Raw genomic sequence first — 23,095 nt, 5'->3', positions numbered from 1 at the left:
ATGGGGGTTGTCAAATTGGCCAGCAAAAGCACTCCTCCAGCAAATTTAGTGTGGTACAAGCAGACGTAGAGTTTTCTAGAAATAAATGCGACTCAATATTGAGGGGATGCACACTCCACAGTATAGAACCTAACTTCTGGTTGAATTGTGAACTGCCTAACCAGCCCATGTCCAATAAATCTTTTCAGCAAAACGGGGATACTGCAGACGCGAGTGATAAATGTGTTGGTCAGTTGATGACCTGGAAGGCTTTTCAGGCCAGCAGTCAAGCGATCCAAGCGATCTTTTTAATGAAATCATGAAACCCAATTGAGAGGTCCTTAGCGATTATTCCCACTTCTTTTGCTGACAACTACGTAAAGTAATGACGGCTTTGAAATGACACTGGTGATAAACACAAAGATTCTAGGGCTTTCCTGGGTAGCTCACACGGCTCTGTACTCCGCCCACTATTGTGGAATATCATAGGAACGATATACCCAATCTTCAAAAAGCCACAGTAGTGAATAATGGCAAAGATAGCACTGATTGCAATAACGAAACAAAAGACAAACTCGCGGATCAGAAAACGGAAACTGTACTTATGATGATAAGAGGAACTCAATTTTTATGAATGTACAAATCACATCGTCCTACAATTTTTTAAGCGACTCCTGCAGTATGCCCGTTACAAAATATATAGCGCGGGTCAGATAAAAATTATGTAGAATGCAGGGGATATATAGCATACTTTAAGATTGTTCACTCCTGAGGAGGGAAAATGAGAATCGTCATGGTCACAATTTTAAAATTTTCTCAAGGGCCCAGAATAGCTGAAACTAAAGTGATGACAACGAGGCCCGCATAATTTTCCCCCCGGGTCTGGCTTTTCTCTCGGTGGCTCTAATCAAGAGAGCATCTTGGGTATATATTACAAAATTTGAAACACTCAGTTGATATGTTAACTCGATAATTACCAATCACTTGAGCTAACATTCAATACAACCCCCATTTATGAGCTTCGAGCATTTTTTCTTTATGATATCATTCTATCAGTGACAGCAATAAAACTTCATGGGGGTGTTCGCTGGTGTTTGGTGTCCCAGAAGGCTGGACTTCTATTGGATTCAAGATGCTTATCACAACTATTCATTAACTATCACTAGCAATGTCAATTTTGAAGTGAACCTTAGATTACGTTAAATAACGACATTATCAGGCAAGCAAACGAACAAACACAATTAATTTTATCAGTGTTGGATTATCTAATATGATCAGCAATCAATTACATTCTCGATTAATTGCCTCAGCCACTGTCAAAAATGTATGATTGATTGAAAACTTATTCACATCAAGTGTATCTAATGCGATCTTACAAAAAGGTACTATGTGAGCGTTGTGTTAATAGTTTAAGCTGAAAATATCTGCGCTTTTGAAATACGAGAACATTTAAAACAACTTAATCATATCATACCTGGTTCATAATAATTAGACACTAGTCTTGTAGATACTAAGGCTAATATCCTTTGTCAAACTCGGCAAAAACGTAACACATGAAAAAATAAACAAAAAGAAAATGTAGAGATAAAAATTAAAATAAAAATGAAATGAAAATGTAGAAAATATAATTTTTCTTTTTTTTTCTAAATTTTCAAATATAATTGATCTGTTTCGATTTTTTTAAAGTAAAAAGTTTTAATTTATTATATTTATACAAAAAACTTCTTGAAAGTGGAAAAAACTTTTATAATTTCTCGAAATCTTATAAATAAAGTACATGAACATGTCAATTACAAGACGATTTTCAAGCCAATTCCCTGTTGGCAGACTTTTCAAATCTTAAAGTTGTCTGTGGATGCGTGCACCATAAATTATTTGGCAAAATATCTGATAGTTTGAAATCTCAGCTTGGGGTGGAATTTTAAGGATTTAAATTACCACTTTAATGTGCCTCATACAATAATAAAAATACAACAAAAATATTCAAGATTTTCAGCACAGGAGCATGCACTTTTCATACATGCGGATCCAATATCCTAATACTTACCTAAACTAACAAACTAAACTCTTGAAAAAAAAACTATTTCGGACATTCCGTTCTATCTGTACTTTCGATATAACGTAATTAAATACCTTCATGATTTTGCATTGTGCTACCCCAGTTACAGTTAATGGAACACCTTGTGCGGTTTCGACTCCTTCGCACATGGGATTCAGAGTCATCACTTCAAGGGATAGTCGCTGTACATCTGTTACTAGCCACCAGGCCCATGCCCAACCACCAACAATGGTTCGTTTTTTCGTAGACCCACAACAGCCGCCTGGAAATATGAAAAAGATAAATGTTACTAAAATACTACGAAAGTTATATTTTGAAAACTAAACTTTTTCGTTCACATGATGCAGAATGAACAGCAGTGACGTGGTTTGGAAAGGTGGACTGAGTACGTTTTACTCAAATTTCGCTTGATTACCTCTCAGAGATTTATTTCAACCATGTAAGATAGTCCAGTCGTAAGGAAGTACTTCTTTGGTAGAGAGCTATATAACGACAAAAGTTTAACCGCCGGAGACCGTATTGGGCAGTACTTTTTCTATGGATCTAAGTGGAAATCTTAAAAAGAAGTATATATAGTTTTCACCTATTAAAGCCATCCCCACTTTTCCGGCCATTTTCCCGCCATCTTCGGAGTCAATCCAGTTCGAGGAGTTTTTCTTATATCGCAGTTTAGTTCCGATCTGAGCATCTCCACCACGACATTATGGGGTCCGGCAATTATGTCGACGGTGTCATTCAAATCCTCTGCCATTTTATCCACAAATCTCGGACAATGGAACAAATCCTCAGATGTAACGGCGCATCCGGGACAGTCGGAGGAGTCGTCTAACCCGAAGCGACCCAAAAACCTTCTGTAATACCAAGTTGTTGCTCGAGGTACCTCTCAATACACGAGATCAGTGTCCGGGTTCAGCGCCCTTTTCTTAAATTATGCCACTGTTGTTGTTATCTCCAGCACAGCTTCTTTCTAGTGGTTTTTCGAAAGTCTGCAGTCACCTGGGACAAATTCGCACGCCGTTTATGGTGGAGGTGTCTTTTCCGCTAAAAGATCCAAAGGAATCAATGTCGCAGTAACACAGACTGCGTCACCTGGTACTGTTCTATATATGCCACATACTCTCAGCGCGATTGGCCGTCATGTCCAACACACCCTCCACTTTTTTTCGGTACATCGTGCTGTCCATCCAGAATTCATTATCCCTGCAGTAAACAGTCGGCGACTGTATTTTACCCCTCCCTCCGATTTTGATAGTATTGTTTTTCCTATGACTGGTAATAAGGACCGTCTTCGACTATTCGTCCGTTAGGTCCAGTTTAGCTATTCGTATCGAGCGATTCTACTTTCATAAAATTCCACGTTCTCCGGGTGCTTCGCAAGTACAACCACCGCCAAATACTCCACAAAATCAATCAACGTTACCTCCTCTGGCACGCGAAGATCAAACACTCCGTAATTTCAGACACACCAATATGGACCCTTGGGGAACACCTGCTGTCATAACGTATTCTTTTGGCTTGCCGTCCGTCTCGTACTAAAGAAGTCTCTCTCAGGGGGAATTCTCCATTATTCGTGCCACGTTACCAGAGACACCCAGTTTTGCAAAGGGGTCCTTAATCCAAACTCAGTTGCTCGAATTAAATGCATTCCTAACATCTCCACTTACCAGTGGGCAGTACTTACCCCACGCCTTCCCAGCCAGATAAACGGCCATTACTACCACATCGAACATATAATTCTAAATTGTTCCGGAGATCACTTGAGTTTCCTTCTTAGTAACCTCGAGAATCAACAATATGTTTGCTGAGGTCCATTTTGTGCGTGTTATATAATAATCAAGCAATTATTATATCTTAAGCATTACAGCCTTGTAGGCTGCGCTCCACAGGTTTATATTGCCTTAGCACAGTTGCCTGTAGCAATTCCGCTTACTTTCTCGTTTGGCCGTTTTAATACTACTACCAAGATCGCTATATTCTTTCCCCAACTTCCATCTTCTGGTTTCGCTCTTGCCCTTTGGAAAAGTCTTTTCACTCACAGACACAGTGATTTCAACGAAGAGACTTTCTGGTGCCACCAATAGTTTGGATCCCTACTATGGTCGCCGTCGCGTTATTGTAGATTTTCATGTCTCAGTTGCCAACTGATGGTCTTTTTCCAAGGCCGTTCCCTTCGGATCGCTACTTATGTCTAGGGCTACGCAGAACTTCGAAAGCATCACTAGCTGTCCAAGTTTTTGTACTGTTTTTCGACTATCGCCTCATCCGCTTCCCATGTCGAGAATGATGGTCTGGTGGGCACGTACCTAATATTGCCTAGTACAATGTCCAGTTTCACCATGCGTTGAAATTGCCGGTAATAATTTTAAAGCTGCGGTCTCTAGTGTCCAACATCAAACCTACTGCTGCACTATTAGTCCATTAAGAGGAACCTAAAAGCTGTAGATAAGGACATAGTTTATTTTTACCCTTACAAAGGCGGCTCCCATGCCATTATTTCTTGTATGATTTGCCTTCTGCATGCGCGCACTTTCGGAAGGTTTGTGAAAGCAGGCCTTGAGCTATTTCGCAATGGTTGACGTTGATTTGTATCAACATCATTTAGCCTTACGATTCAGTTTCTTTCTATATGTCGGAAGTCTACCACCCGCAAAATGCCATCCATGGATCCCCACAATCTTTGATCAGATGGTCGTCCTCTTCTCCTCATTTCCTACACCACTTCAATCTATCGTGTTGACTAGTGCATTCTGCTGCAAATTATCGAAATCCAGGTATCCGACTTACCCAATCCATTCTTCCCTTGCCCTCGGTAATCAGTTTAACCACTGACTCCACTGACAACTGACATTGTGCACCCTTATATGCCTTTTCCTTTTTCTACAGCCTTTCTCTCCCCATCGCAGGCAGGTTCCGCTCGTTCTGATCGGTTGCGCCATTTTACTTGATCAAAGCCCGATCTGAATGGAGTCATGAAGCTTTCAAATCACCATCGATTGTATCAAACCATCGTTGCTTCAGCCGGCCGGCCTATCCACTCCAATATTCAGGCCAGTTCTTGTTACCCGAATTGCATAATTATAACATCGAAGGCGCCTCCCTTGTAACTTTTTCACAATCGGTGGAACGCCATATCAATTGCGGATATCCTCATTTCGAATGTGGTCATGGCGTGTTACGCCACTGCTCAAAAGCAACATTGTCGTCTCCATTACCGCGAGACGTCTTTTATAATCGGCTAACCAGTGACCAGGAGGTGAAGGAGTTACAAAGAAGCTCAAAAAACCTGAAGTTACCCATACAGCGAAGCAACAGGGACTGCTTCGAACAACTCTGTGCAGACTCGGATATAGACCCATGGGGAAACGCCTACAGGGTTGTAATGAAGAGATTTAAAGGTCTAGCAGTTCTGCAAATTACATATCCCGATCTCCTATTGAAAATTGTTCACGATTTGTTTCTTCAAGAGAATAGATATCTATAGATGTGGTTGTAATATTTCCAGAAAGAAAATGCTGGAATGAATAATCTATAACAGATTGTTCTTGTCTGTAAAATATCCTGGAGGTTTATCAGATCGACAATTCGTACGACCAGATCAACCACCGACTTCATCAAACTGGTCATTGGCTTAGTTGGAAATGCAATGCCCACAAAGGGTGGCACTAGTAAATATTGCGCAGTGATTACCAGTCGCACTGGTCAAACGGGAAGAATAAAGATAGGAGACTACAACTCTGAGACCGTTGATAATTTCTCCTATCTAGGGTCGAAAATCACAACCGATAACAGCTATGATGATGAAATCCGCGCACGGTTGTTGTTAGCCAACAGAATCTATTTCAGCTTACAAAAACTGTTTCGTTCGAAACGTCTCACCATAGGGTCAAAGCTAAATAAAAATCCGGCTCAATAGGTTACGGTGGGCGGGTCACTTAATCCGTATGGATGAGGATGATCCCACCCGGAAAGTTTATAAGGGCAATATCTATGGTAGAAAAAGAAGACGAGGCAGACCCTGCCTAAGATGGAGCGATGGCGTAGGTCAGGACGCCAGACAGCTTTTAGGGATATCGAATTGGTGGACCTTGGCGCAAAACCGGGATGTCTGGAGTTCCTTATTAAGGCAGGCCTAGACCGGATACCGGTTGTTGCGTCGTTGATGATGATGATGATGAATACCAGTCCAGCTAGCTAGAACAGACAGCCCTGGTACGACGCAGGCAACGGATTCAGAGAATACATTGCTCCTGCGCCTCTATTCTGAGACCGCTATTGTGGAATATCATGTACAATGATATCCTTAACATCCCAGTTGTTAGCGAAGCCATAGCAGTGAGCTACGCCGAGGACATAGTGATGATTGTTGTTGCAAAACATCCTGCGAATGGGAAATGGTATTCATCCGAAGCAATCACTATAGCACTATAAAGAAGTGGCTGGAAGATGCAGGTCTTGCACTGGCGGAGAACAAAACAGAGGCGTTGCTTATCAAGAAGCGGCGTAGGAAAACCACTGCTCCTTTCGAAACGAGGGAGCATATCATCACTTCAAAACCAGGAATCAAATATCTTGAAATTACGATAGAAACAAGGCTTAATTTCAACCAGCATCTATAACATGTTTGCACTAAGAAGTCAAATGTTAGCATGGCTCACATGTTGAGGGCCTGGGATGACCGCAGAGGTGAGCTGTGTTTTGAAATCTACCTTCCATTTAAGGCATTATAAAGTATCTTTTCGGATTTTTCGATTGGATAGTTCTTGAGAATAAGCACGATGACTCAAAGGCCCATCACTTTCCTTCTTTTTTCGGAAGATACTAATCAGAAGTCTTTCATTTGATACCCCACACCACTATATCTATTAAAACAAGGTTACAATCGCGCTTTTTGCACAGCCCCTTCCCTCTACCATAAGCTCAACGAAAGAGCAAATTTAGTTATTGACGCAACCGTTTTTGAATAAATTGTGTATGACAAACAAATATTAAACCGATTTCGATGACAACCTTAAAGATTAATTAACAAGCTAAAATCGTGTTCAATTTACTGAGCTTTCCGTTCGCTTTCGGGGTTCGGAGAAGACACCAAGAATAGAATTGGACTGTAGATTAAGACCATGCCATCAATCATGTTTTGCAATATAATTAAGCTGAAATTCTTGGCCCTGTGTCGAATTTGTAAAATTATTAATAATTTATGCAAACTAATCGGAATCAAATCGGTCGTGTGAACCTCTGCTTTGAATCTAAGCTAAAATAGACCCGCAATATAAACATGCGTCAGACCGCGTTATTTATTTGAATGTTTCGAAATGCGAAAACCTAAAAAGAGCTCAGATGACTCCTTATTTGAAAAATATTCATGAAAATTGATATGCAGAATATTGATATTCATAATTCTACGTGCGAGCCAAATTCGAAACCCAAAAAGCTTCTAAGGGAAATTGAGTCGAATGAGAATTTAGAAAGAAATCATTTTTCCGACAAATCCGATTTATCTTGGGAGTTACCTATAAAAGTTAATGATGGCCGCAAAATGGACACAGAAATACGCCAAATTAATTAACTGCAAAGACCTACATACGTGGTACCGTTAAGTAAAACTATTTAAAAAGTTCTGATGGGCCAGCTCGATGGCCCACAAGTCATAGAATGTAAATTTCTTGACACCAAGTCATCATCTTTTTGCCTTTACCACTTAGGACGTTTTGAGAAAACCAGATATAAGACACTCTGCATGGGGATTAAAAGGTATTTAAGCCAGTCAAGATTAGATACATTTCAACAGTGAGCGGTGGAAATAGCAACAAATTTCTAGAAATTAAGACTCGGTGTTTGTGCAATAATAATAAAAACTATCGTTATTCATTGAGTGGAATAAAACGTATTTCGTGGAATTATTAGTGTATTTATAGCAAAACGAAAAAACCTAAAAGTCCAGAAAAAAGTAAAAACCATTATGTAAGTGCATAATCCCTCATTATGGAGATTTAATGAATGCAAACGGTATTGTTTTTGTTTCCTAGCAGATTTTTTTTCGTAGTGAATTTGGAGAAATTACGTACGCTTTGATGCGTGTGAAATGGACTAATTTTTAGCGATTAGATTGATAAATAAGATCAATCTTTGCCGCACTTATAGGAGCAGCATTTCGATAGATCATAGACCCCCGCCGCCATAATATTATTACGATTATTATTATAATAATTTCTTTGCTGTGTTCGTGTTCATCCATTGTGCGAGATAGTATTACAAAGCGGATTCCGGAAGCGATTTTTTGAATAAGCAGTCACAACTCTTTAATGACTTCTATAGGAAATTGTAATAGTCGTACAGTGTTGAATATGAATTTTGGTTATATTCCGATGTGCTCGCAATACAATCATCAGTTATTTAGTTGAAAATTCCCCTCATACTCTTTATTTTATTTATTTACTTGGGACACTTTGTATTTACCCTAGTGATGGAAGTCTTCCCAAAATCTAAAATGTGCTTTTTGGTGATGGTATGTATTGCTCCTTCGGAAGAACCAATTTGGTATTCCCAATGTACATTATTATTGGCACCCTGACATATCAGGTACCGCTGTCATCTGGGTTCGGGACAGTACCCTCCTTAGAGTTCTTGCCCAAGGCCGAGGGGACGGATTTGTCTGGATTCGGTGTTCAGGGATAACGTTTTTTAGTGTCTATCTTACGCCGAATGAGACGATGCCGGACTTTCGTCGGAGGCTTGATGCTTTGGAGGACGCTTAGGCACGGATGGGCGGATCCTGGTCGGGGGTGACTTCATTGCTAGGGCACTTGAATGGGGTATGCCTCATACAGATTCCAGAGGGAAACGACTTCTGGAAATGGCCGCGAGAACAGGACTGGTAGTTCTAAACACCGGATGCACCCCAACGTTCCAGCACCCGGGCTGCGAGGGAAGCATTCCAGACGTAACCTTTGCGTCGGAATCACTCGTGTCGCTGGTGGACAGGTGGCGAGTTCTGGAAAACTTCTCGGCAAGTAACCACCAATACATTGCTTTCGAAGTGGTGGATACAAGCTCTCGGTGTGCGCCACTCTGGCGATCTTTCTGGCATGGAACGTTGCGAAAGTGAACACCGGGAAATTTGTGGAAACTCAGGGAACAGGTGGAGCCACGCGGGAGGATACTACTGGGGACGGTGGCGCGGCAGCTGACACTGTCGTAAATTCAGTTATGAACCTGATAACGACGGTCTACGGAGCCTCCATGCCCAGGAAGGCATTGAGGCGCGGCAAACCTTCCATGTATTGGTGGACAGTGGAAATCGCAGAGCTCCGGAAGGATTGTCACAGGCTCCGCCGTTTAACACAACGTCTAGGCGACCGGGAGAAGGCATATACCATAATGGCGGAGTACAAATCAGCCAGGTGGTCAAAGGGTAGTATAGGTCCCGGGGCGAAACGTGGATTGGTACTCACGATGGAGCATAAAACCTGGGAAATGCCTGGTGAACCAACACCAACAGCTCTACTACCAAACCCTATCTCCACCTCCACGTGGTGACCGCTGGGAGCTCTTTCTTGACGAAAAGCTGCAGACGGAGAAGGATGAAGGCGAGTCTCCCGCGCCTAAAAACGGGACAAATTGTACCAACTGGTCCTCCCGGTTGGGGGTTGGGTAGGGCTGACAACCCTACACGGAAAACAACCGTTACGAAGCCACAACAGGAGCCTCGGATAGGACGGATATTAAAACGACGGACCCGGCAACGACAAAGGAACAACGATTTGCGCATTTTCTCATGGAACGTGCGCTCCCTGTACAGAGATGAAGCTGATAAGCAGCTAGCCGATACCCTGTCCCAATATAGGGCTGATGTAACAGCGTTGCAAGAGATGCGATGGACAGGGACCGGTTTTCTGGAGAAGAGCCACTACACAATATATTATAGCGGCCATCCAGTAAACCATGTGCTCGGAGTAGGTTTCTTAGTCAGCCAAAAAATGAAACCTGCTGTTATCGGCTTTGAAAGTATAAGCGAACGGCTATGCACTCTGCGCTTGCGAGGCAAGTTTAGAAATATAAACCTCATAAACGTTCACGCCCCTACAGAGGAGACTGCAGAGTCGGAGAAGGATACCTTCTACGAGGCAGTAGAAAGAACCCTCGAAGCCTGTCCCAGATATGATATCAAAATCATACTTGGGGATTTTAACAGCCACAGGGAAGGAGCCCGTATTCAGGCGATACGTTGGCTCCCATAGCTTACACGAAAAAACAAATGATAACGGACTGCGGACTATTCAATTAGCAGGGTCACACGAAATGGTTGTTGGAAGTACCTGGTTTGCGCGGAAAGCGGTCCACAAACGTACGTGGGCCTCTCCAGACGGGACCACTTTCAACCAAATTGACCACGTGTTGATCGAACGCCGCCACCTCTCAGCATTGATGAATGTCAGAACATATAGGGGGGCCAATATAGACTCGGATCACTATCTCGTTGGCATGGTGCTCCGGGCTCGAATAACAATACCACCTAGAATCCCCTCTGACAATCAGGTGAGAGTGAACACTGAAGCCATCCACAACACAATCCTCCGCGACACCTATAAGAAGGAAATGGATGCCGCAATAACCGCAGTCAACAGAGGACCTGGAGATGAAGCATCAACAAATAATCTTCAAAACCACCTGAAGAACGTTATCATGGATACGGCCACAAATATACTTGGCCCCAGCCGCAAAAGGAGTCGGAACGGCTGGTTTGACGATGAATGTAAGCTAGCAACGGAACGGAAGAATGCCGCATACCGAGTAATGTTGCATTCTCAAAGAACGCGGGCACGCGCAGAGACTTATCACGAACTCCGTCGAGCGGAGAAGCGACTTCACAGACGGAAAAAGGAAGCCTGGGAGAACCAACAAGTCTGTGAACTAGAAAAGTACAGGGAGCAACCGCACCAGGCGCGCAAGTTTTACCAACAAGTCAGCAGGATGAAGCCTTATACACCTCCATGCTCATCCTGCCGAGACAAAGAGGGAAATCTGATTTCCGACAGAATGGGCATATTAGAGCGATGGGTTGAGTACTTTGATGAGCTACTGAACAACCAGAACATCGGCGAGTTGGAGGTCCCGCCAACTGAAGACGACGGACAAATACTGCCACCACCAAGTTTAGGAGAAACAGTCCGTGCAATTCATCGGCTAAAAAATCATAAGTCGCCAGGAGCCGATGGAATTACAGCCGAATTGGTTAAATATGGAGGCGACCAGTTACACCAAGTGGTTCATCAACTTGTGCTCAAGGTATGGGACAGCGAATCAATGCCTGACGATTGGCAGCGAGGCATAATCTGTCTCATACATAAAAAGGGAGATATCACACAGTGCAGCAATTATAGAGGTATCACGTTGCTGAATACCATCTATAAGATATTCTCCACTATCTTGCTGGGCCGGATAGCCCCATACGCCCAGAACATCATTGGCCCATACCAAAGAGGCTTCACTCCAGGCAAATCAGCAACAGATCAGATTTTCTCTCTGCGGCAGGCGATGGAAAAACTGTTGGAATATGGACAACGGTTGCACCATCCGTTCATCGACTTTAAAGCCGCCTATGATAGCATAGCCAGGGTAAAACTGTATACGGCCATGAGGGAATTCGGTATCCCGACGAAATTAATAAGACTGACTAGGCTGACCCTGACCAATGTGCGAGGCCAGATAAAAGCAGCAGGATCACTCTTAAGACCATTCGACATCAACAACGATCTACGACAAGGGGATGCGCTATCATGGGTCCTCTTTAACCTGGCCCTCGAGAAGGTGATCCGTGATGCTGAGTTGAATGCAAGAGGTACGATCCTCTTCAAGTCGACCCAACTACTGGCCTATGCTGACGATATCAACATCATGGGAAGAACCACCCGAGACGTTCAAACTGCCTTCATCCAGATCGAGCAGGCGGCGCAAGATCTTGGGCTGCACATCAATGAAGGCAAGACAAAATACATGGTGGCAACGTCAGCACCGAAGACGAATCAACCAACAACATCAAACCGCACTGGTCAAACACAAGCACGAACAAGAATAAGGATAGGGGAATACAACTTTGAGACCGTTGACAATTTCTCCTATCTAGGGTCGCAAATCACAACCGATAACAACTACGATGATGAAATCCGCGCGCGGTTGTTGTCAGCCAACAGAGCCTACTTCAGCTTACAAAGACTGTTCCGCTCGAAACGTCTCACCATAGGGTCAAAGCTCTTACTGTACAAGACTATGATCTTGCCAGTCCTCATGTATTCCTCGGAAACTTGGGTTCTTAGCAAGAAAAATTGCGAACTCTTGGCCGCGTTCGAGAGAAGAATCCTCCGAAGAATTTTTGGCCCCCTACATGAGGATGGACGATTCCGTAGCCTACACAATGACGAAATCTATGAGCGATACCATGACCGTCCGGTTGTGGATAAAATCCGGCTCAATAGGTTACGGTGGGCGGGTCACTTAATCCGTATGGATGAAGATGATCCCACCCGGAAAGCCTATAAGGGCAATATCTATGGTAGGAAAAGAAGACGAGGCAGACCCTGCCTAAGATGGAGCGATGGCGTGGGCCAGGACGCCAGACAGCTTTTAGGGATATCGAATTGGTGGACCTCGGCGCAAAACCGGGATGTCTGGAGTTCCTTATTAAGGCAGGCCTAGACCGGATACCGGTTGTTGCGCCGTTGATGATGATGACAAATCAGCCACTTCCGCCTTCTCAGCAACATCTGACGAAGATCTTCATTTAATTTCGTCTCAAGCCAGGCTATGCCGAATGCAGGGCGCAGACATATGTTGGTGAAAATTTCGAGCTTTCGAATAAGAGTGAAGACCACTTTCCAAGCCCTATTCCCGATATAGCAAGACAGGAAGAACATTGGAGCATTTCTAGGTTATAGACAAAACAGTGGTCGTGGAGTCAGCTCAGTCAATATGTACACCGAGAGCATCAAGTTCAATCTCATTGCTTGCAGCCATCAACAATCCTTAAATTCATCAATCTACCTGCACGTTTCTGCAGTCAATGAAGTCTTACAATGTCCTTTTGCGACGTTACCGACCACTTCACTCAGCCCAGAGATAAAACTACTTTTGATTTCAATTCAGTGTTCATTAATATTTTTGGTCGATAACCGGATCGCGGAGATAACTCGTATTGAATTTAGTCGCGACGTTTTGTTGCCTTGCGGACAAACCTGCAAACGAAGAAAAGTGAACCTTTCGAGGTCGATGTCACCAGCTCTTTAGTTCCGTATATTTAGAAGGCAAATCCTAAATTTGATTTGATCAGATATTCGTTGTCAGTCAGTCGAAACCCAGCTGATGTTCTGGCGGGCCTTATTCTGGAATAATATGCCTCCAATGATGAAGTGGTGAAAGTTACCAAAATCTACGAACCTTTCACCACTGTTGACCGTAACCAAAACCATATCCGGTCTAGGCCTGCCTTAATAAGGAACTCCAGACATCCCGGTTTTGCGCCGAGGTCCACCAATTAGATATCCCTAAAAGCTGTCTGGCGTCCAGGCCCACGCCATCGCTCCATCTTAGGCAGGGTCTGCCTCGTCTTTTTTTCTACCATAGATATTGCCCTTATAGACTCTCCGGGCGGGATTATCTTCATCCATACGGATTAAGTGACCCGCCCATCGTAACCTATTGAGCCGGATTGTATCCACAACCGGACGGTCATGGTATCGCTCATAGATTTCGTCGTTATGCAGGCTACGGAATCGTCCATCCTCATGTAGGGGGCCAACAATTCTTCGGAGACGAGGCAATACGGAAAGTAATATCCTATTTTCGCACGAAATTCAGCTATTTTGTAACATGTTGGGATGCGACACGTCCCATACACAAAATTTCCGCCACAATGTGCTAGTGCTCTGAGGTGACAGCGAGGAAGACGGGGCAGCTATCATGTCTGCCAAACCAAAACCAAGTGGCCGAGGAGACCCTCCATGTGGTGGCACTGGGAAACGCTGTCTCAGTTTGGTTTACTGGCCGGCGAATGCTCCAAGGCTTAATTAAGGCCATCAGACCCAAGTGTGCACTGAAACTCATCTGAATTAGCTTTGGCCACGAAACCTTACCAGGGGTATACTAGCACCATGGGAACCAGGAACGCCCTCTGAATTTACGTGTTCCATTAAAATTAATGTCCGAAAGGCTCAAGTAGTTAGAATGCCGGCCTGTCGTAGCGGAAGGTTGCGGTTCAAATCTCACTGATGATAGAACGATTTGTTATCGTGACTGGATATCGGAATACCAGTCGACTCAGCTGTGAATGAGTACCTAAGTCAAATCAGGGTAATAATCTCGGACGAACGCAATCCTGACCACAATCCCTCCTACAGTGTACTGTAGTGTACCATTACGCTCTTGAATGAAGTGCTCTTATAGACTTAAAGGCCCTGATCCAACATGGATTGTTGCGCCACCGAATATTATTATTATTAGCATTGCTGGTTCATGTACTTTCAGCGTGGTTTACTAGTTAACCCCCTAGTGGGAGGTTCATGGGGGCTGTGGTTACTTCCATGCGGACAAAGAGACCTTCCGGCCTAAAACGTGGAGTTGCGTTTCAACTGGGGTGCCGCACTCCTTAGTTCGATAGAGATTTAGATATATCTTGGAACCACCAGTATGGATGCTGATCCTCTGTATAGACTAGCACCGTTGTCGCTTGCCACAGCGGAACTCTGATTTTGGTCACAACATTTATCCGTGTTTTAAGAAGACCGTGGAGTTATGTCAACTAGACAAGTACCACCAAAAACCACCAAGCACGTAACCACAATTTGTTGGGCGGTTCCATATGCATTGCAAAACTCACTAACAATGTCTTTTAGGCTGGTATGACGATTTTTGCGCATCATTTTTCACACTTCTTTACGTTTTCGTCGGTGTTAGACGTTGATGGAATCCGAAACGAGACAGATCCACTGTCACTATACAGACACTTTTAAAGTTTTCATACCGCTCATATGCCCGAGTTTACGACAGACCAGACTCCCCAAATACTTCTTGCAACATTTTCAATGCATCAGCACACGAAATTTCGCTAACAACGTAAAATCTAAAATAAACTCTTTGCTCAACAAAATATTAAAATGCGACAAAAGGTGAAATGTTGACGGCTGAATGATGCATTGGCACTGTATGTCAGTTAAAATGGTACCAATTAAAAAAAAACGAAAATCGGCAATTCTGCCATGTTTAAATTAAAAATTTCCAGTACTTTTTGATCATAGGGTATAATGGCCACATCTTCCTCGATATGATACACCACTGAATTAAGGTAACGGAGGAATTCCAGTCATTAAGATATTTAGCGCTTGCACGATAGTCATATTTTGACCTGCTGAAATCTGTCGGCAAATAAAGAAGTAGATTCGAACGCTTTCTGCATAAAGTGTTATGTTTCATTGAGGGATTAGATTCTATTTCAAAACTCCGCCATGCTTTTAACATAGTAAGCTGGTCCTAAGCCCAGGGGGAGGGTTTGAGGTAAAGTACTTTGTACTATCCTCAGTAAAACAAAAATAAAATGCTGAGATCAGGGAAAGAGGTAAATAGAGTATAGTTGGAGTCATTCTACTATGCTAAATCCTACCTGATCTCTCTTGGTGACAGGCCCCACGACAGGTCGACCAAGAAAATGCATACAATGTCGTTACAAACATGATGACCGGATTGAGTCACAAGCCTCGGAGAAATGCTAGGGCGTCCACCTCAGTCGACGCGGCAGGACGGGCCTCGGTCCTGTCGAGAAACGGGCAAGGGTTCTTGACGCATGGACGGCTTCAGGACGTAAGCAAATTAGTCCGCACACAACGAACAAAACAAATACGTGTCTGCACGATAAATGTTGGTACCCTAACTGGAAAGACGGAGGAACTCGCAAGAGCCCTTCGGAAAAGGCGCATTGATATCTGTGCTCTGCAAGAAACCCGATGGTCTGGTGCCGAAAGCTGCGACATTGAACGCGAACGCAGCAAAAATGGCTATAAACTTCTTTACTCTGGTATTTGTTGGCATTGCCATCTCAGATGGTTTCCGTGATGCTATTAAAGAAGTTGAACGATTTGATGATCGGCTGATGAAGCTCACCATTATATCAGCTGATTGCACTATTCACTTCTTCACCGCGTATGCACCACAGACAGGTCGACCTGATGCCGAGAAAGATGCCTTCTGGCAACTTCTCGATGAAAAGACTTGTCACGTGCCTGCTGACGATTACATAATCATTGCCGGCGACCTTAATGGTCACGTGGGTAAAAAGGAAGACGGTAACAGGTGCCATGGGTGAAAGGGGTTCGGAGCGCGCAATGAAGGTGGCGAGCGTATAATCGATTTTGCGGACACCCATGACCTTGTACTTATGAATATATGGTTCATGAAACGATTGTCTCATCTTCCTACATTTTATAGCGGGAACAGTAAAACGCAAATCGACTATATCCTCATAAGACGCCAACATTTTACCACTGTCATTGATTGCAAAGTCGTTCCCTATGAGACCATCGGCCGTTGATTGCCGTCCTGCGAATTAAGCCACCGATAAAACAGCGTGAGGAACGCACTGGCCCGCCGCGCATTAAATGGTGGCGATTTGGTGAGAAGAAAGAAGAAACGGTCTCACTCATACGATTGCCGACCATTACGAATGTCGGAGAATCATGGAACAAAATGAAAGACACGATCCACAAAGCGGCCTCTGCAACCCTCGGGGTCATCAAGCCGGGTAAGCGGTACATCAACCGTGATACTTGGCTTTGGAATGATGATGTTGAAATAAAGGTCCGTGAAAAGAAACGCCTCTACCACAAATTTCTCGACGATAAAACGCCTGCTAATTGGCAAATATATAAGAATGCCAACCGGGAAGCAAAGAAAGCGGTCGCTGTCACCCGAGCGAACCATTTCAAAAATCTTTACGATAAACTGGACACTCCGGATGGCGAGAGAGATCTGTATCGACTTGCTAAAAGCCGTAATGAACGCACACAGGATATCGAACACGTCTGTTACGTTAATGACAAGAAGGGTGCTTTGCTTACTGATCGTCGAGCCGCGACGGATAGATGACGAGAATACTTCGAGCAGATTTCAACTGAGGAATTTGCTCATCCTCCACTTCCTCAATCATTGCCGACATTTGGAGCAGTTCCACCAGTCAGCGTAACTGGTGCTCAGAGGTGGCGGTGAGGAAGATGGGGCGGCAACCCTATCGGCCAAACCAAAACCAAGTGGCCAAGGAGAACCTCCATAGTGGTGGGACCGAGAGACGTTGTAATCACTTTGGTTTGCCGGTCGTGATTCAGTAGGCAAATGCTCCAAAGGCCTAATCAGGGCGATCAGCCCGAGTCTGCACGGGGACTGATCTGAAGTGGCAAATTGGTCACGAAACCTTACCAGGGGTATACTGGTACCATGGGAATCGGGAAAGCCCCTGGACTCACATACTTCGGGTGAACTCCTGTTGTATGTGAGGACAGCTCGGTTATTTGCGGTTGGCCCCCCTAGTGGGAGTTTCATGGTGATTGTGGTTATGCTCAAGCGAGAAGAGACCTTCGGGCCTCGACGTGGTTTTGCGTATCAACACGTGTGCCGTACTCCTTAGTGCAGTAGAGATTTAGGTAATTCTTGCATCCACCAGTATGAATGCTAAGCCATGCACTTGATATAGACTGGTACCGTTGTTGCTTGTCTCAGCGGGGCTCTGATTGTGGTCACAAAATCAATCCGTGTCTGAAGAGGACCGTAGGATTAAGTCTCACGACAGGTGCCTACGTAAAACACCATGGGCTTCACAGTTATTCAGGAAGGAGGAACACCATCTGACCGGCAAGAAAGTACCACTGTTCCAATATGGAAAAAGAAAGGTAGTCCAGCAGAATGTTCAAATTACCGTCCGATCCGATTACTTTCTCATACCATGAAGATTTTTGAATGCATTCTTGACAACCGTATTCGCGAAATCGTTGAAATCACCGTGAATCAAGCCGGATTTGTCAAAAACTGTGGAACTACTGAAGCAATACACGGTGCGCGGTTATTCATGGAGAAACACCGTGAGAAGCATCGCCCTCTTTACATTGCCTTTCTGGATCTAGAGAAAGCGTTTGACCGTGTGCCACACGAACTCATCTGGTGTGCTTTACGACAACACTTCGTGCCAGAAGAACTGCGCTGCGTTCAATTGCTCTACCGCAAACAAATCAGGTCAGTCAAATTCACTTGGCCTTGCCTTTTGTGAAAGAGATGACTTCGTTGGTCCTAACAACTGACAATAGTTGACGATGCATTTCAAGGAAATTCTTTCTATCTTCTCGGAATCGATTCAGATAGATCTAGAACTTTACCTATTTTCAATTTTCTTTTAACAACTTCGGAATCCAACTCTTGAACGCCACGGAAGTTGACATGAATAGGACTTGATTTTTACGACGGTCATGAATTTCATTTCCTGGACTCCCTCGGTCGTCCCTAAATTTTCTGACCCAAGTAAGCATGCGGTTCGGGGACAGTGTTGAATATGGAAGCTCTGCTTTCAAACGAGTTAAAATTTTTGAGGGTTTAACCCCTTTATTAGTTAAAGATTTCATAAAAATAGGCTATGCAATCGGCGATGGAACATGTCGGTCACTTTAATCGAATACCATCATACCTGCTTTACTCGAATTAAGACTGAAGCCACAGATCTCACCTTAAGATCGAACCTCATAGAAGTCACCCTCCACTGTCCTCAGATTGTACATCTTATAGGGTCTACAAATAAGTTCGGTCGGTTTTCACAATAGATGGCGTAGCTTGTTTTTTATTCCATTTAACCACATTTCTAAACATTCATCGGAAAGCTACTGTCAATAGCGTCAGTATAAATTATTTAATTGAAGTGTAAACAACAATACTTTTTTCATCAACGAAAATGGCCAATTTTGTACCAAATAGTGTGTTTTTGCGGGGAGTTCTACTTCATTATTTCATTCTGAAGAAAAAAGCAACCGAAAGTCATCGCATTTTGGTGGAAGTTTATGGTGACCATGCTCTATCTGAGCGAACGTGTCAGAGGTGGTTTGAATGGTATAAAAGTGGCGATTTTGACTTGGAAGACGAAGAGCGCGCCGGACGACCAACAATTTTTGAAGATGAAGAATTAGAGGCATTGCTCGACCAAGATCCACCGCAAACGCAAGAAGAACTTGGAAAAACACTTAGAGTCACTCAGCAAGCCATTTCCCACCGTTTAAAAGCAATGGGAATGATCCGGAAGATCGGAAATTGGGTTCCGTATGAACTGAAGAGACGTCGAACGCCGTTTTTTCACGTGCGAACAACTGCTCCAACGACAAGAAAGGAAGGGTTTTCTGCATCGAATAGTTACTGGCGATGAAAAGTGGATCCATTACGATAATCCCAAGCCCCAAGCCCCAGCCATGCCTCATCATCGACGGCCAAAGCGAATATTCATGGTGAGAAGATCATGCTGTGTATATGGTGGGACCAGCTGGGTGTGGTATACTATGAGCTGCTAAAACCGAACGAAACGGTCACGGGCAAACTCTACCGACGTCAAATGATGCGTTTGAGCCGCGAGCTCAAGAAAAGACGGCCGCAATACCAGCAAAGGCATGATAAAGTTATTTATCAACATGACAATGCTCGTCCACATGTTGCACAGCCCGTTAAAACATATCTAGAAACGTTGAAATGGGAAGTCCTACCCCACCCGCCGTACTCCCCAGACATTGCTCCTTCTGATTACTATTTGTTCCGGTCGCTGCAGCATGGCCTGGCTGACCAGCACTTCTCCAATTACGAGGAACTCAAAAAATGGCTCGATGATTGGATAGCGGCCAAGCCGGCCAATTTTTGGCGCGATGGTATCTATGAATTGCCTGAAAGATGGAAGAAAGTTGTGGCTAGCGATGGGCAATACTTTGAACAATGAACCAATTTTTCACAATAAAGCTTCAAATTTAACAAAAAAACCGACAGAACTTATTTGTAGGCCCTATATAATAGTCGTTGATGAAGGAAAACAATCTTGAAACTAATATCACCATATCATCCACCGATACTACTGTTCCAATCTCAATTTTATCAACTTTCATTAAGATTTCATCTAAAGTCAAGAAGCTATTGGCGAATGGCTTTGTAGGATTCCTAAGAGGTTTTTCCATGCCTAGAAATGGATGTTCTACTGATTTATACATCAGCTTCGCCTCCCCGTCTTTAGGATGAAGACAACTCGTACTTGTCGATAGAATTATTATATTTGAGCCATATAGGGTACAGCTTCTAAGGATATCCTGATGCCATAGGACTTCTTCTTTATAATATCAAACTTAAGTTTAGTTGATTTATTCGAAACAATCCTTATAGCTACGGAATAAGGAATCTCGCCTACACATGAAGGGACCTATTGCATTATGGATAGTTTCACAACTACTTTCGAACGGAATTTGTATAAATCAGGCTCGGCAGGGAAGTGGTAAGTTTAGATGAACAAACAGAAATAAAATATTTGAAAATGAAATATTTTTATTGAATTTATCGTCAAGGCTCAGATGGGTTCGACTTCATTATAATTGGCGGAGGGCTAGCCGGAACTGTGGTAGCGAACCGCTTGAGTGAAAATCGCAACTGGACAATCCTTTTGTTGGAACAGGAATCGAATCCCTTCAGGTCGTCTGTGGTAGGCGGAAGGTGAGTGTTTCTTATTGGTCAATTAAAACCGATTAATTGAAAAATTTCAAGCAGAGACGGCCGTTTGACTGACTATCAGAGAAAAAATCACCACCTATGGAGTTGGGAAACAATCGCGAAGTATTACAACACAGAAAAACTTCTCCACACCGATCGTCCAAAGCAATCTGACAATAAGGGTGGAAGTATCGGCGAATTATTTCGCAACGCGTATAAAGAAGCGGGAATTGTCCATATTCCAGATCAAAGTGCTTACGGATATCTTAACTTGGCTAAGTCTCTTCGACTATCATCAGGCGATTACGCACAGGGGAATCTTAGAATTGTTTACAACACCATCGTCACGTCTTTGAGTATTGATGAAAAAGGCTTCGTAAATGAAGTCAATTTTATACAAAATGATGATAAAGGTACTGTTTTCGCTGTCAAACCAAAAAGAGAAGTCATTATTTCAGCGGGAACCATCTCTACACCTAAAATTTTAATGTTATCCGGCCTAGGTCCTGAACAGTATTTGAACAAATTGGGAATTAAGTCCCGATGTGACCTACCAGTTGGCCAGAACCTTTTAGACCACTTTGTGGTTCCATACTTCTTTAAAGTTCCTTGCACTAAAGTGACAGGATTAGACTCAAACCCACGAGGAAAGCCTTACCAATCACTTGATTTCATTGCCTTGATTAATTCTACTATTAGCGACAAAATGTATTCGAATTTAATGAACACATGCCGAATGGTTCAATGCAAGGACACAACGACAATGAAAATGCTCCTGGAAGACCTGCCAAATGATTTAAAAAATCAAGTTTTGGACGAACTAAATACACATAATATATTCGTAGTAGGCATCCACAATATCAAGCCTAAATCCAGAGGAGCAGTAAAATTAAAGAGCAAGGATCCATTCGATCCGCTGATTATCGAGTATAATTTGCTTTCGTCGAGAACAGATATGAATACAATTCTAGCTGGAATTCGTTTACAAAAAAATCTGTTGCAATCAGAAACTTTCAAGAAGTACCGAATCACGGAACTAACACCTCGGATAAAAGAATGTAACAAAAAAGTGGCGAATTCGCAAGCATTTTGGGAGTGTTATGTGAAAGCAGTTGGAACGCCGCTGGAGGATCCTGTAGGGACGGCCAAAATGGGAAGTCAAGCTGATCCAAAAGCTGTAGTTGATGCTTGCTTCCAAGTATTTGGAACGCAAAACTTGAGAGTTATCGATGAAAGTGTTATTCCGTCTGCTATAGTGGGACCAACATATTCATATGTAGAGCAAATTGGGGAAAGGGGGGCTCAATTGATTATGGAAGATTACTCATGAAATATGATAATTTATCACTATATAAAATATTGTAGCAGAAAATGTTATATGATGCAAAAAGTAAGATAAAATATAATTTTATTATTTATTGATTTATTCTTTAATATGATATTAATATAATATGAAATGTGAATAAAATTCGTTTTAATATATCCCCAAACGGTATATTGTTGCTGATTTTACCGGCAAAACTTTCCTTAGCAAGGTACGTACGAAATCACAGAACGAACTTTTAGACGTCATCTACGTTCCTACCATCAAATAAAATCATTTTTCCAAATGATTCAATGGTGCAACAATTGGTGCCCGATATAGGCCTGCTATTCAAGAACTTCAAACATCCTGTTTTTATTCGAGCTATACCTATTCGGTATCCCTAACAGTTCTCTACCTTCATCATCGGTTTATCTGATGCAGCATCTTCCACGTTTTCTTTTTCTACCATAAAGTATTTCCGGAATGTCACAACTTGACTTATACGGGTTGAGCTGGGTTTTATCCACAATCAAACGATCCAAAATTTTATTGTTATATAGGCTATGGAATTTTCACTTCTTGGGGGGCCAAAAATTCTTCACGGTTATGAAATCGCAATTTTGTGTAAAACATAATCGTATTAAAAATGGTTTACTATGGGTTTCTCTGTCTGTCAGCTATGCACGCTTTTCTCAGAAACGCTGCACCCATTGACACGAAATTTGTAAACCCCCATGCATATAGTAATACCTTTCTATGTTGAGTTTAAGGGGGGAGCCCCATGTATGCAAAAGGATGTCTAATTTTGTTACACTGAATATGTGTCACATCATGAAAGGTTTAGTATTTTCCAAAGCTTGCATCGGTTCTGACATTTAAAGCAAAAAAGAAAGTCTAGGAGCTAGAAAGTGATCATTTCCTCCACGGAACCATTCTCAGAAACTACCAAACCCAAAAATCTACAAAAAATGGGAAGCTGCCACTATACTAAGTTTGGTGAAAAT

The 23,095-nt window shown here is 43.0% G+C and overlaps 2 protein-coding genes across 6 annotated transcripts in view; one reads left to right on the top strand and one right to left on the bottom strand.

Annotated features, from left to right (window-relative positions):
• Positions 1-23,095, bottom strand: part of LOC119655906 (flotillin-2) — a 364,992-nt gene that overhangs the window by 21,166 nt on the left and 320,731 nt on the right. For 3 of the 5 annotated variants that reach the window (XM_038062064.1, XM_038062065.1, XM_038062063.1), the window contains one exon: positions 2,113-2,300. In XM_038062064.1, coding sequence (XP_037917992.1) covers positions 2,113-2,300 — 188 coding nt within the window. Of the gene's footprint in view, positions 1-1,453; positions 1,602-2,112; positions 2,301-23,095 lie in introns of those variants that run through there. The other 2 variants (XM_038062067.1, XM_038062066.1) reach the window with 2 other exon arrangements.
• LOC119655905 (glucose dehydrogenase [FAD, quinone]-like) lies at positions 7,631-22,174 on the top strand. The gene is made up of 4 exons (XM_038062062.1): positions 7,631-7,999; positions 20,465-20,573; positions 20,644-20,788; positions 20,843-22,174. Exons 2-4 carry the CDS (start codon positions 20,492-20,494, stop codon positions 22,113-22,115), a joined length of 1,500 nt encoding a protein of 499 aa, XP_037917990.1. The 5' UTR covers positions 7,631-7,999; positions 20,465-20,491; the 3' UTR covers positions 22,116-22,174.

Source organism: Hermetia illucens, chromosome 4 (genome assembly GCF_905115235.1).
Source record: "Hermetia illucens chromosome 4, iHerIll2.2.curated.20191125, whole genome shotgun sequence".
Classification (NCBI taxonomy): domain Eukaryota; kingdom Metazoa; phylum Arthropoda; class Insecta; order Diptera; family Stratiomyidae; genus Hermetia; species Hermetia illucens.
The sequence above is the reverse complement of the archived record's forward strand: the minus strand, read 5'-3'. Positions and strand labels throughout refer to the sequence as shown.